We start from the raw sequence: 14,505 nt of genomic DNA, 5'->3' as shown, positions 1-14,505 counted from the left end.
GCTGAAATCACTTTTGTGCTTGCTTCGTTTTTCACTTCTCGATTCTCACTTTCAATCACTTCTTTAGCAACTTCAATTTCAACCAGTTCTTTATCATCGAGCGCTTGATCTTCATCGCAATCTACAATGATAATACCTGAATTCTTGTGACGAAGATGGTGATCTGGAGTTTCCAATTCATCGCAAAACATACAAAGGCCTTTGAACCATCTCTCGTTAAACTCTTCCCATGAGATTCTCCGACAAATCTTCTTAGCTCGTAACCCCAACGATTCCGCCGTTACAAGAGCCACACCCTCTTCTGCCATTGATTCCGAGGAAAGAGAATGCTCTGATACCATTGATAAGAAAACAACAATTAGACTTTTGCATAATGAAAAGCAGAGCTAAACATGTGCTCTTTATAGATTGTTTAACGTCGGTTAAGTAATAGAGTTTCAACCGACTTATTCTTCTGTGACGTTGACGAGTCAATCCCAATCCGCAATGCTCACCTCTTTTTGTAGCCTCACGTGCTATCTTCATGTCGCAGTCCCTCACGTGTGGCTAAACCCCTTCACCACAATCCTATATCAGTTTTATTTTGCTTTTTCCTCTAAAAACCAAAGTAATTAACGCCATCTTTGAACTGCACACGTTGAGAACAAAACAGAGCTTGCTCTTGTTGGAGATTGATTGGAAAAGACTACTCAAGCAAGGAAGGAACAAACAAAACTTGGTTTTGTCGATGAGGAACAAACATAGCTCGTTTTTGTCGGAGGTAGGTAGAGAGACGGAAGAACACTCAATACTCAGTCTTGTCAAAGATTCTTTGAGAAGGGAGCTCGGTAACAAGTTAAGCCGTCGAAGTTGAGTCACGTTCCAACTCAGCACAGTGTTTGAGACCTCCTTCTCTTGAGACGGCTTGTAGCTCGAATAATAATCAGCTCTTTTTATTACCCATTGAGAAAGAACTCCATAAGAATTCGTGTTTGCAGTAACACAACTTGTAGCTTCCTCAAAATTGAGGTTAAATCTGGAATCCACAAAGATCTTTTTGTGGAGGTTGAACTCACCGTGACAAAACAAAATAGTCCTCCGTCCACGATCTGGAGGTTCCTTGTTGACTTGCTGATGGCTGTGTGCAAGATCAACAACATAAAATTTGTTTCCCTTACCCCAATACATACCTTCTTTCTTCTTTTCAATGTTATCTTTGACATCAAAATGCAGATCATCAACTCTCGGAACTTCTTCTTCTATAACCAACAATTTGTTTCCTCCGTTGTCAAGACTATCATCAAGATCTGCATCAACATGTTCCATAGTGGAAAAATTGTCACCATTACTATCAAAGATTGGCTTTTCATGTTTGTTGGGTGAAAGTCTTGTGTACTCCACGCTGTGATTGACGTCTTCCTCACAACCATCACAAACATCAAAGACAAAATTTATAGTTTCAACGTTTTCTACCAAAGCGTCAAATTTTGGCACAACAAAGCTGTCTTCATCTTGAATCTCATCATACAGATCACCAACTCTATCATCTTCAACATCAACTATTGGAGCATCATTGGCGTGGGATTTCGTAGTAGTTAACTCATCACCATTAAAAGCAACAAAGATCATCTGTTCCACCGCTTCAGCGACTTCGTCAACGCTGTCGAGAACCTGAGCCTCATCGAATCCATTTTGAATATGACCGTCGTCAACTCCGTCTTGCACCTTGTCGAGAACAGCACCGTCTTCGTCGTCAACGTTCACACGGAAAAAATCAGTGTCGTTTTCTACGCTTACGCCATTGACAACATCACCGTCTTCTTTATATTTGACATCCAATTTTAGATCTGCATCATAAACCTTAGGCGGAGAAAAAGTACCATCACCGTAGATACTATATATGGGTTTAGATACCATATAATTCTCTTGAATGTGCAAATTTTCTTTGTGATCCACCAAAAAACGCCATTGTCGTTTTAACTTTTGCAAACGACTATGCACCAAAGTATCATAATGACGAGGTAAGAAGTATGCACATAGCGTCTGCTTAAGTTTATTCCAAGATTTAATAGGGCTTTTTCCGGCTTGCTAATATCAAACTTAAAATCCATCGTAAGTTTCACCAGGAACATGATGAATCTGATACCAACTGATAGAGAGCGGAAGCTTAATTAACGGATGTGAATTCTAGATCTCTAGGAGAATTCGGATTCAGGAACGGATCTTACTTAGAACGTCGTAACTTGACGAAAAAGCAATAAGGATATGGCCGAGATCGGGAATGATTTCGACAGGGTTTTGCAAGTCCTCCTTGCAGGGCTTGAACACAAGCTCTTAGGGTTGAGAGTCCTCCTCTCTAGGCTTTAGGCAAAGCTCTCTTAAAACAACGTTTATTCAATAATCAATTATTAAACCTTTACAAAACAGTCTCACGTCTCCTTAAATAAGAAACCTAAACAAAACCCTAACCTAAAGAACGTAAACCGGCAACTAATATTCAAAGCCCATTTATACATTAAGCCCATACAAAAAGTCAAACGAAAAGCAAAGAACAAGAGTCTCTAACGTGATGAACACCGGGAAGATGCGCTGCATCAGGATGGCTTTAACTTTAGAGAAAGGCCGAGATATTCCTTTACACTTCACCTTGTACTCAATGGTGTCACTAACATATTTCTGGGGTACCAAGGTTATGTGAAGATCTGGTATTACTCTCTCTATCTTCGGCTTGTCTCTCTTCTTAACCTTCTTAGAACTCTTCTTAGAAGAATGAGTGTCTCCATCCAGGACTTCGTTGACCTCATTCTTATCAGCACTCTCTCCCGTTATCATGACATCCACCTTCTTCTCATGTTCTACAACTAGACAAGAGCCATGTCGTATAGCTTCATTTGCACTGATTGCATTATAGAAGACTTTACCGATCCTCTTATTAGGCAAGTCAATAACTGCTCCTACTGTTGCTAGGAAAGGTCTCCCAAGAATCAAAGGCATAACAGAACCCCCGCTCATTTCCACAACATGAAAATCTGTAGCAACCAAGCAATTCCCAACTCGAACATCTAAATTGTTAATGAAGCCTTCTGGAGTCGTGGTGACAGCATTTGCAAACTTTAGAGAGACCTTAGAAGTCTTCATATCATCAATCCCCAACCTCTCTACAACAGCCTTAGACATTACGTTCACACTGGATCCAGTGTCACAAAGGGAGTCCTCAAAGTTCACTCCTAAGATGGAGCATGGAACAACAAATTTTCTTGGATCTTCTAACTTGGGTAGTCTTTTCAAAGATGGAGTATGAATGTTCTTCTCTCGAGCCCAAAACGCCTTAACCTCCACCAAATCCTTTTCTTCAACCACAACATCATTGTAAACCTTCTTAAACAAAGAGATATGCTTTACTGCCTCTGTAAAGGGAATGTCAGCGATGAACTCACTTATAGCTTCTTTGTATCGAACATACTTCTTTTCCCAGAGGTTTCTTCACATGTCTTCTTGGAAAAGGAATTTGTGGCCTATAGGGCTTTGGTTCCACAAGAAGTGATCCCTTGGAATCTGCATCAGGAACAACTGAGCTGGGTTTTCCCATACCTGCAACAGGGACCGACTGGGCTGGATCACGTGGAGCGGTCAAACTAGAACTTTTTGAAACTGGTTCTGCGTCGTTGACGGGATCGATTAATCTATAAGGGGGATCGGTCGATCCAACTTCTCTGGGGATCAAACTCGAATTATCATAATGGATGGGACCGGCTGGTCTCGTTTCAGGATTGATCGATCCCGTCTCTGCGGAAGCCAAACATGAGTTGATCACAACACAACTCGGCCCATCTTCGATCCCACCATGGAGTGTTATAGCATTGCATGACTCTTTGTTCTTAGAGCTAGCAGAGACTCTCTTATCAATGGAATCAACACGTGAACTCAACCTCTCAAATTTCTCATTCAAATCATTGTACATGCTATCAATATTGACATTAATCTCAGCAGAACTTTTCTTATGGCCCTCCAACAGTGCTTGCATAATCAATTCGAGTTTGTTATCTTGTGGAGCTGCAGATGGAGCGTGGTATCCTTGGGTATTTGAGCTACTAAATCCAACCCCCTTGTTCTGAAATCCTTGCGAGAAGTTACCTTGTTGATTATGTGGAGGATACACCTGATCCTGAGAATTCTCAATGTTGGTGTTTCTGTAGAAGAGATGAGGATGATTTCTAAAATTATGATTAAACCCATGATTCTGATAGTTCCCTTGTCCTCCTACATAGTTCAGCTCCTCTATCCCCTCAAAACCTGAATTTACTCCAACTTGCTGATACGCACCTGTCTGTCCGTCGCACATGTTGACAGCTTGCTGATCTCTCTTCAAAAAAAGGTCTACCTTGGCAGTGAGACTCTTAATAACATTTGTATACACGGAGCTAACAACATGCACAGAACGATCATACTCATGGCTATGATTGCTGTTACTCGCTGCAAGGTTTTCGATCAAGAGGTTTGCTTCAGCGGCAGTGTTAGAAGAAAAATCTCCTCTGCTGGCAGTATCGAGTGCCATATGGTACTTCTGGTCAATTCCTCCATAGAAGATGTTCATAGGATTCTCTTGTGAAAAGCCATGATGAGGACAGTCCCTCATATACTCCTTAAATCTCTCCCATGCTTCACAGACTCTGTACCACCTTGTGAGAAGATAGTGATCTTGCTCCTTAACATAGCTGATTGTGACTTAGTGTAGAAGTGGTTTAAAAACGCTGCTCTACACTGCTCCCAAGTGGTAAGTGATCCTCGGTCCAAGAAATTTAGCCATCTCAAAGCCTTATCTCCTAAAGAGAATTGGAACAAATTCAACATGAGGTAATCATATGGAACTCCATTAGACCATGTTGTACTAGCCAATCTCTCAAAAGCTTCAATATGATCCAGAGGGCTCTATGAGGCTAATCCATTAAACACATGATTCTAAACCAAATTGATGAGACTGTGCGTAATCTCATAATCTTGTCTCGCAGGAGCAGGAGGTTGAATCGCAGACCGATTCGCAAATAGCCTGTTGTGAGCATCTTCGTCCCTCAAAATAGTTTGTCTTGCTGGTGGATTCAGCTCAGCTGCATTATGCTCTTATGGTGCAGGAGGAGGAGGCGGAATAATGACCTCTTGAGGGTTAGAATGATGACCATCTGGATTTTGTCCATCCTCCATCTTGTCAGCTTTAGCTTTCGCTTTCTTGTTTTCTCGGTTCGAGTAGGGCTAACTCTTCGTTTCGCAGATTACGTAAATCAGTAGGCTTGTAGCTTCTTGTTTCCATGCACCTGAAACACAAGAGAAAGAACACAAGAACTAATTAGTAAATAAATAAATAAAATAAACCTTAGACTAAATTCAATTCTAAAATTTCAAAGGCAACGTTTGGTCCCCGACAACGGCGGCAAATTGATCAGAGTTCAATTAAAACCCAAAGCACACTCAACCACGATCAAGTGGTGTCGTCGTAGAACTTTAGGGTCGAATCCACAGAGACCAAGCGATACAGTATGAAACTATATAGATCAAATTAAGCTAAGACAATGAGGAAAATTGTAATTCAAGTAACCGAACAAAACAGAAAATAAATAAGAGTTTGTAAAATCAAGAGAAAGCATTGGGCGCAGGGAATCAGTTAGGGGATATGATCACGAAATTAGGCGATGGAGTGGGATAGCTTTAGGAACCGTTCTTGAACTCAAATCTCAAATATAAAACTAACCTACTGTCGCAGCATTAGTTATCTATGCAAGGAATTGAAAAAACCCTAAACCGTCGTTTGAACCTAAACAATCCTAGCAAGCAATAAGTTCAAGTTTGATTATGTTCACAAGGTGCCTCAACTTCAACTGTCGTTGGCTAAGGATCACCTTGCTCACCTATGTCCTTTTCAAGCAATTCAACAACACTTTTGATGCCTAGATGAATTTAACCTAAGATCATAAACTAGGTAGCTAATCTAGTTTAAGCAATAAGAACAATAATAGATGAAGAACTCAACAGATCAATCCCAAATCTAACAACCTAAGTTAGAGAATCATAAAACCCCATTTTGAAACTCGAAACCCAACAGTTGAACTACTCAAACATGGCAATCAAAGAACAACAAATCAAGGATGAAGAAATCATAATCGAATTGCAAAGAGAAAATAAAAGGGGTTCAGAATTCTTCTCCAAAGGGTTATAAAGGATCAGAGATCTTCTCCCAAGCTTACAAGTGCTCAAAGGCTGCGTAGAATAAAAGTTGTCTTTCTAAAAGTCGAGCCTCGTGCTTAAATAATAAAATAAAACCCTAAAAAATCGGTTTAAACGAAAAAGGAAAAGTTGCGTTTGGGACGGGAATGGTCGATCTTGAGCGAGGATCAGTCGATCCGGAACGTTTTTCTGCTCTCCCTCCATCTGCTTACTAGCTCGATCAGTCTTCAACCAATTTAGCTCCAGATGCATAATTTCACCCCAAAACGCTCAGATTCCTTCCAAAGTCACCTAGAACCTGTAAAGATTCACAAAAGACTAAAAGGACTCTAAAAGCACACTTGGACCTAACAAAAAACTCAAAACAAGTGTAAAAACTATTGTTAAAATCCCATAAAATACAGACACATCAGTATCATTTTTATAAGTGGTGTAAAATTCCTTTGTATCACTTATAAGTAATGCAAACATACAAAATAAATGATACAATACACCTGTTTTTTTGTAGTGCAACATCAAAATTACTTCTTCTCCTTAATCTTTATTTTATTATAATAATACATTATTACCAACTACTTTTGATTCGCAATGATGTCTATCGAGTATTTGCTATAATAAAAGTTAGAAATTTTAAATTTTAGATTGTTATTACATTGTTTTCCATTTTTTCAATTATATTTTAGCATTGTAGTGAAAATTATTAATTTTATATAATAAATAAAATTATTTTTCTATGCTTTAGGCACCAAAATTCAAGAACCGTCCTGTATCAATCTCTGTTATTAGATCTCTTGTAGTTCTCAGAAAACAAAAGAGAACGAAGAAGACGAAAGAACGTCAAGGGTTTATTTATAATTAATCAATGTGTACTAGTTACAAACTAATTTATAAAACTATTAATTAGTTCATAATGAGTTATGTAATCCATAAGACAAAGATTACAATATTAATACATAAAAGCTTCCAAGCATAAAAATAGATTATATAAACATAGTTTTGATACATGTTGTTCGTATATCGTATTCTAGATTATTAAATTTAAATGAAATAAATCAAATATTAATTTTATATCGAATTTTACTTAAATTATTTCATTATAAATATGAAATAGAAAATTTGATTAATTTTAATAAGTTTATAAGAATTTTATAAGAATTTTTAATAACTTTATAAGAATTTTTAAGCATTTCTAAGAATTTTGGGTTCTTCTTCAATTTTGATTCGGGCTTGGTTGAATTTTATTGGGTTTCTTTTCCGGTTCAATTTCTTTTTCAAGGTAAGCTAAAATCATTTATTCAATGTGTATATTAATTAAATCATTTAATGGGCTGCTAATGGGTTAATATAGAAGCATAATGGTTACTTAAAGTATAAATATGGGCTGCATACACAGATGGTTTATTTATTTTTTCTGAAACGCAATATTTGTGGATAGGCTAGTTTTTGTTTTGGCTAAGAATCTCTTTTACTCAATCTACAAATGTATGAACTTCTTTTCCTTTTTCTTTTTAAACAGGTATATCCTAGGAAAAAAGGTAGGACACTGATTTATGTAGATTTTTTTTTCTAATTATCACTATATTTTCTTATCCAATTAGGCAATTACAGCTAAACAAAATTCTATCCCACAAAAAGAAAATATAGGAAAAAAATAGCTTCATGAGATGTCAAAATTTGAAAAAGGAAAAAAAAAATCTGATTATCTTGTCTCTATACCTTTCCATGTTTGACAAAGGTGTTGAATGGCGACATGCATATTTGCGGTTTAAAAAAAAGTACAATAACACTAATGAGTCACCAATCATCACTTTTATCCATCAGTGTGCGTTTTTTGTTTTTTTTAAAAGTGAATGATTTGCGTATTTCAAAACAACAATAATACATAAGAGATAGAATAATGCACTTCAATTTTACAGTCTGCACGAAACCTAGCGGTTCAATAAAACCGCACTCTCTAAATAATAAAAAAAAATAAAAATAATAGAAGCTGTATATAAAAGGTAAGAAAGCAAACGAATGAATACACACATAAAAAATATCTCTCTCTCTCTCTTTCTCTCTTTCGTTCCTTTTCTTTTTTTTCTTCTTCTCTCCAGAAGATAGGATCATCACTTTGAAGGTAATTTATTTTATAATTTAATTATTATTGTTATTACAAAATTATAAATTTAAAACTGCATTTATTTAGTTATTTTAGAAATTTGAATTGATCATCACATTATTTATTTTAAAATTAGATACTATTAACATAATTTTTATCCAACAAAAATAACTTAAATAACTGAAATATTTATTAAAGTTATAAATTATGTACTTTAATCAATTTATAAATAGTTTAGAATAAGTTATGAACTTCATATATTTTATACCAAGTATATATAATTAAATGTATAAAGATTCTAATATTATAAAAGTAATAATTTGCTTCTCAGATTAATTTTGTAATATTTACTATTATTATAAATTTTCTAAAATATGTAAATTTTTTCATAAGATATCATGTGCAAATCTATATATATATATGTATTATACATAACACACATATATGCCTAAGTATATATAACAATTATAATATTTATTGTTCTCAGTCATTATAGCTCTCCTTTTTATATAAGTAACTGGTTTCAAAAAAAAAAGTTACGATTGTATTTTCTGGAAAATATATTTTCTTTTGTTAACAATTTAATTATTTTATCAAATAACGTAAAATTAGTTGTATGATGTCTCATCATCGGGGGAATATATATATATATATATATATTCCGAAACGTATTTCTAGTGAATATTATAACATATTGTTTAATTATTATGAATGTAGATATGTCGTCTAATCGTCGACGAAATACAAATCCTTCCAGACGAGCAAATCCAAGTGAAATTACAATTCCTCCTACAGAAACAACAATACGGGTAAATATATGTTTTGCCTTTTTAGAAAATATTATATTAGTTAAAATTTACTTGGTTGTTAATATTGTATAAACGATATATGTAGAACAAAGACAAGTACAAATGGTCGCACATCCAGGAAAAAACATTAATTCAATTGTTTGACGAAGCTATTGCCATGTCTAATTACACTCTTAAAAATCCTACTACGATTGGTAGAGAGAATATGGTTAAAAAGTTCAATCAAGCATTCAACATGGATATAACTTATGGTTTCTTCAAAAACAAGTTGGATGAATTCAAAAAAAACTATAAAAGATGGAGGGTTCTTATGCATAAAACTGGGATAACGGTTGATCCTAATACATCAATGATATATGCATCTGAATCATGGTGGGCGGACCAAGAGTTTGTAAGTACACATTATCCTTCTGCATATCAACTTATGTATATAAATTTAGGTTTTGAAACTAATCCACTTTAAATTTAGGGCTGCAAATTAACAAAAAGCTTGAACCGAAAGCCGCCTGAGTTTTGGGATGTGATGAAACGATGTCGCGCATTACATGATGTTCAATCACAATCTCAACATTCCGCTCGTCAAAGAAGAGAACAATTGCTTAACGAGCATGGAGATGGAGATGAGAATCTTTATGACTCGGATGCCGAAAGTGATGACGAACCACAAACACAAGTTCCTGAGACACAAGAAGAAGAAGTGTATCGTGTTACTATTGATGGCGATGAAACCTTACAACACTCTGCTCCCAGAACCCAACAACGAAGTAGACTAAATTTGCAGTCGACTGCTAGACGTGGGAGTAACATACAAAGATCTGGGGGAAGCTCCCGAGTATCTGTTGGAAGTGGTTCACGAGGAAATCGTAGGAAATCGTAGGCGACAATCATTTGAAACAACTATACAAGACACCATCGCTGGGTACAGAGAAATTCAACGACAAAGTTTTCAACAACTTTGTCCTGGCGCTTTTGACCAAGATGATTATGACGAATTTAAAAAAGCGGAAGCAATATTCATTTCGCTAGACCTACCCAAGTACACAAAAATTTATTGGGCATGTATTAACGCACTTAAGGAGTAAGTTTTTTGGCGTAAGTATTTTATTGACATAGCAGGAAGCACTGACGAAGATAAGCTACAATTGCTAGAAACTATGACTGGTGTTACACGAAACAACCAAGATGTGCCCAAACAATTAAGCTCAGGTCATTCATTTGGGAGTCCGCATTCAGAAGGTTTATCATATGGTAGTCCATCATCTGTAGGTAATAATTTAGGAGGGCAAAATCAACTTGGTGGTTGGGGTCCTGGTTATCAACAATGGGGCACACCACCAAATGCTCCACAGTGGGGGCACACCACCAAATGCTCATCCACAATGGGGCACACCACCAAATGCTCCACAGTGGGGCACACCACCAAATGCTCATCCACAGAGGGGAACACCACCTAATACTTCACAGTGGAGCACACCATCCAACTTACATTCGTGGCCACAAACACCAAATTTTCAGCAAGGCGGTTCATTTGGGACAACTCCAACAAATGTTCAATATGGATTTTCACTAGGTGACCGAGGTGAAAATGTGAGGAATACTCAACACGAAACTTCAATTGGTCTCGGTTTCACTAATTATTTTGAATCTGGACGAATGCCACAAACACCTAGACCAGGAGGTCTTTTCAATATTTGGGGAACCCCACAAGAACCAAATAAAAGTCATCAAAGTGATGTAGGAGATGAATAATATTGTGCTTAATCAATATCACTTATGTTTTTTTCGTGATTTATATTTTATAAGTTAATTTTTGAATTTTATGTATTTTGTGAGATTTTAAAATAATTTATCTTTAATAAAATATTGTTTGTAATTTCAGTCATTTTGTATATGTCAGTTGCGATCACAAGACCCAAACAATTTAAGTTACGAAGAGAGAGTTGAATTGTGGAATTTGGTAAATGAACAGTTTGAAGAGTCAGTAATTCAACCAGCTTTGGCTTATTATGATCGATATTTTCAAAGAGCACCAGCCCAAACTGATGGAGGTTTGGGATGGAGAAATATATGGCATCGACTACAACATGATGCTGCTGCATATCTTCAGTTATTACGGATGTCACTTTCATGTTTCACGACATTGTGTAATATGTTGCAAACAAATTATGGTCTACAACCAACATTAAATATAAGTATTGAAGAAAGTGTGGCTATGTTTTTACGGATATGCGGGCACAATGAAGTTCAAAGAGATGTTGGTTTGAGATTTGGCCGAAATCAAGAAACTGTACAGAGAAAATTTAGAGAAGTTCTTACGGCAATTGAGTTATTGGCATGTGATTATAAAAGAACTCCAACAAGACAAGAACTCTATCGAATTCCTGAAAGACTTCAGGTAGACCGAAGATATTGGCCATATTTTAGTGGATTCGTTGGAGCTATGGATGGGACTCATGTATGCGTCAAAGTAAAGCCTGAGTTACAAGAAATGTATTGGAATCGGCACGATAATGCATATTTGAATATCATGGCAATATGTGATTTGAATATGTTATTCACATATATCTGGAATGGAGCACCAGGATCATGCCACGATACAACTGTTCTGCAAATGGCACAACAAATTGATACCGAGTTTCCTTTGCCTCCATCAGATAAGTATTATCTCGTTGATTCTGGTTATCCAAACAAACAAGGATTTTTTGCTCCTTATAGATCATCACGAAATCGATTTGTGAGATATCATATGTCCCAGTTTCATTCTAGTCCTCCTCCAAGGAATAAACATGAATTGTTCAACCAATGTCATGCATTTTTACGTTCTGTTATTGAAAGAATGTTTGCAGTTTGGAAGAAGAAGTGGAGGATATTTTCTGATTTTCCAAGATATAATATTCAAATTCAGAAAAGAGTAGTAATGGCTACAGTGGGACTACATAATTTTATCAGGATTTCAAATTTCATGGATGCAGATTTTGCAGATATAATGACTGAGACGAAAAACAACCAAAATTTTGAGCATGATATAGGTGACATGGATGCAACAGAGATAGCAGATGGAGAAGCTATGACGCAAATAAGAGATACTATTGCAAATATGTTATGGGAAAATCAAAGTAATCGATAATTTTTTGAACAAAAAATTGTATATTTTTATAGTTGAACTTTTTATCAATATGTCAAAAAAATTACTTTTTGATCAACTATAGTATTTAAGGTTTATAAATACAATTATTTTTATTATTAATTCATAACATACTAATTATTAATAAATTTATTTATAAAATATGTAATCCGCACCGATTTTCCTTTTTTTACCATTCACACAATTAATATTGAACCGTAAATAGTTTTTTCACCAATCAAATATATTTTGTACCGCTTATTTTGTATAAACCGCACTTGTCCCGCAAACCGCATGTACTGCAGTTGATACGTACCGCACTCTAAAATCACTTTCTCCGCACAACCAAAACCGCGGTCACCATTCGGGTTAATAACCTAGTAATTATATTATATATTATAATTTATTAGTTTCTTAGCATACAGTCTAATCTGGTTAATAAATATAAATTCATATTAAAAAATGATATTCGTAATTTACCATTGTAGAAACATCAGGTTCATGAAAAGAATTCGGTATGTTTGGATTTAATAAACTTTGTTCATCAGATTGTTGTACATATCCATGTGAATTGGATAATGGTGGTTGTTGCTGCTGCTTAAGCGAAATAAAAACGAATTCAGTTATTAAATCATGTTGATGGTTTAGTGATAGCATATAGTTTTATGTATGGCTCATAATAAATTGTATCTTAAGAGAAAAAAGACTAATTAAAATGATAATTGGCAGAAACAATATATATGTATATGAAATATATAACTTACCATTGTAGAAGCATCTGGCTCTTGAAAAGAATACATCATGTTTGGATTTAGTAAATCTTGGTGATCAGATTGTTGTAAGGATCAATGGAAATTCGATAATGCCAGTTTTTGCTGCTGCTTATGCAAAATAAAACAGATTAAGTTATTAATATATTACCATTGATTGTTTAGCTCATGAATGTAAAAAAATAAATAATAATATATAATTTAAAACCTGGTTTTTTTTTTGGGAAGGCCTTTTGTTATAATGATTAAATGATCTATAAAATGTGTAAGAGTATGTAACATACCACGTCAGGTGGATATTGTGGTATTGTTAATGACTCTGGCAATGGGACTAGCTAGACTTGGTTGTGTACTCGTTGTGGGAGTAGCCTTGCTTATTGCTGGAACGGAGAATAATCCAGCAAATACTTCGTCCATGTTCTCAGTTTCTAGCATTGTAGGGTCTTGCCTAAGCTCCTTTATATTTCACAAAGGCAACACTTAAGTTTATCCATCAATATAGACATATCACTATAGAGTTTTATATAAAACTTGAAGCAAGACAAAAGAAAAAAAGGTATACCATTGATTGAGGAAATGGTTCTGGTGACGGGGGAACCACGACGGACTAAATGGCAAACTTTGATCATCGAGCATATTGACTTGTTTATCTGGAAGATCGATATGTACCTGAGGTAATCATAAATTGAATTAGCACACATGTTTGGGTTCCCTTTGACTAAACTAGCTAGCTAAGTACAACAGTTCGTCCCATGTATTTAAATACATGTTGTTCTTATAATCTTATACCATATTCTATATTATTAAATTTTACATGTAATAAATAGAAAATAAAAAAATTTATATTAAAGTTTACTTCAAATTATTTTATTTTGAATATGAAATAGAAAATTGATTAATTTTAAGAATTACTTAAGAAATTTTTAATAACATTATAAGACTTTTTAAAAAAAAAATCAATAACTTTACAAGAATTTTTAAAGAATTTTTCAATAATTTTATATAACTTTTTTAAACATTTCTAAGAATTTTGGGTTCTATTCAGTTTTGATTCTGGTTTGGTTGAATTTTACTGAGTTTCTTTTCCAAGATAAGCTAAAAGGATTTTTTAAATTATATATTAAATCTTTTAATGGGCTGCTAACGGGTTAATATAGAAGCACAATGGTTACTTAAAGATTTTAGTATGAACTGCATATATAGATGGTTTACATTAGTTTTTTATGAAACGCCAAATTTGCGTAGAGGCTAGTTTTTGTTTGTGCCTAAAGAATCTCTTACAACATAGTAATAATAATAATAAAAAAGAAATCTACATAAATCAGTGTTCAACCGTTTTCTCTAGGATACACCTTTCTAAAAAGAAAAGGAAAAAATGTTTATACATTTGTAGATTTCTTATCCACCAAATATATCTAAACCCCATAAAAATAAAAGAAAGGAAAAGAAAATAGCTTCATGAGATGTCAAAATTATCAAAAAGGAAAAAACAAATCTGATTATCTT

At 34.8% G+C, this 14,505-nt stretch overlaps 2 protein-coding genes and 1 pseudogene across 2 annotated transcripts; 2 read left to right on the top strand and 1 right to left on the bottom strand.

Moving 5' to 3' along the window:
• On the bottom strand, window positions 2,488-4,615 carry LOC109129892. Its single transcript, XM_019238917.1, has 2 exons — window positions 3,571-4,615; window positions 2,488-3,386 (listed from the first exon to the last, which is right to left on the bottom strand). The coding sequence occupies exons 1-2, from the start codon at window positions 4,613-4,615 to the stop codon at window positions 2,488-2,490; spliced, it is 1,944 nt and encodes a 647-aa protein (XP_019094462.1).
• LOC104759031 lies at window positions 9,263-10,559 on the top strand (annotated as a pseudogene).
• Window positions 11,546-12,232, top strand: LOC109129891. Its single transcript, XM_019238916.1, has one exon. It carries the CDS (start codon window positions 11,546-11,548, stop codon window positions 12,230-12,232), a length of 687 nt encoding a protein of 228 aa, XP_019094461.1.

This window comes from Camelina sativa, chromosome 17 (assembly GCF_000633955.1).
Source record: "Camelina sativa cultivar DH55 chromosome 17, Cs, whole genome shotgun sequence".
In the NCBI taxonomy this organism is placed as follows: Eukaryota; Viridiplantae; Streptophyta; class Magnoliopsida; order Brassicales; family Brassicaceae; genus Camelina; species Camelina sativa.
This window is presented reverse-complemented; position numbering and strand designations above follow the sequence as displayed.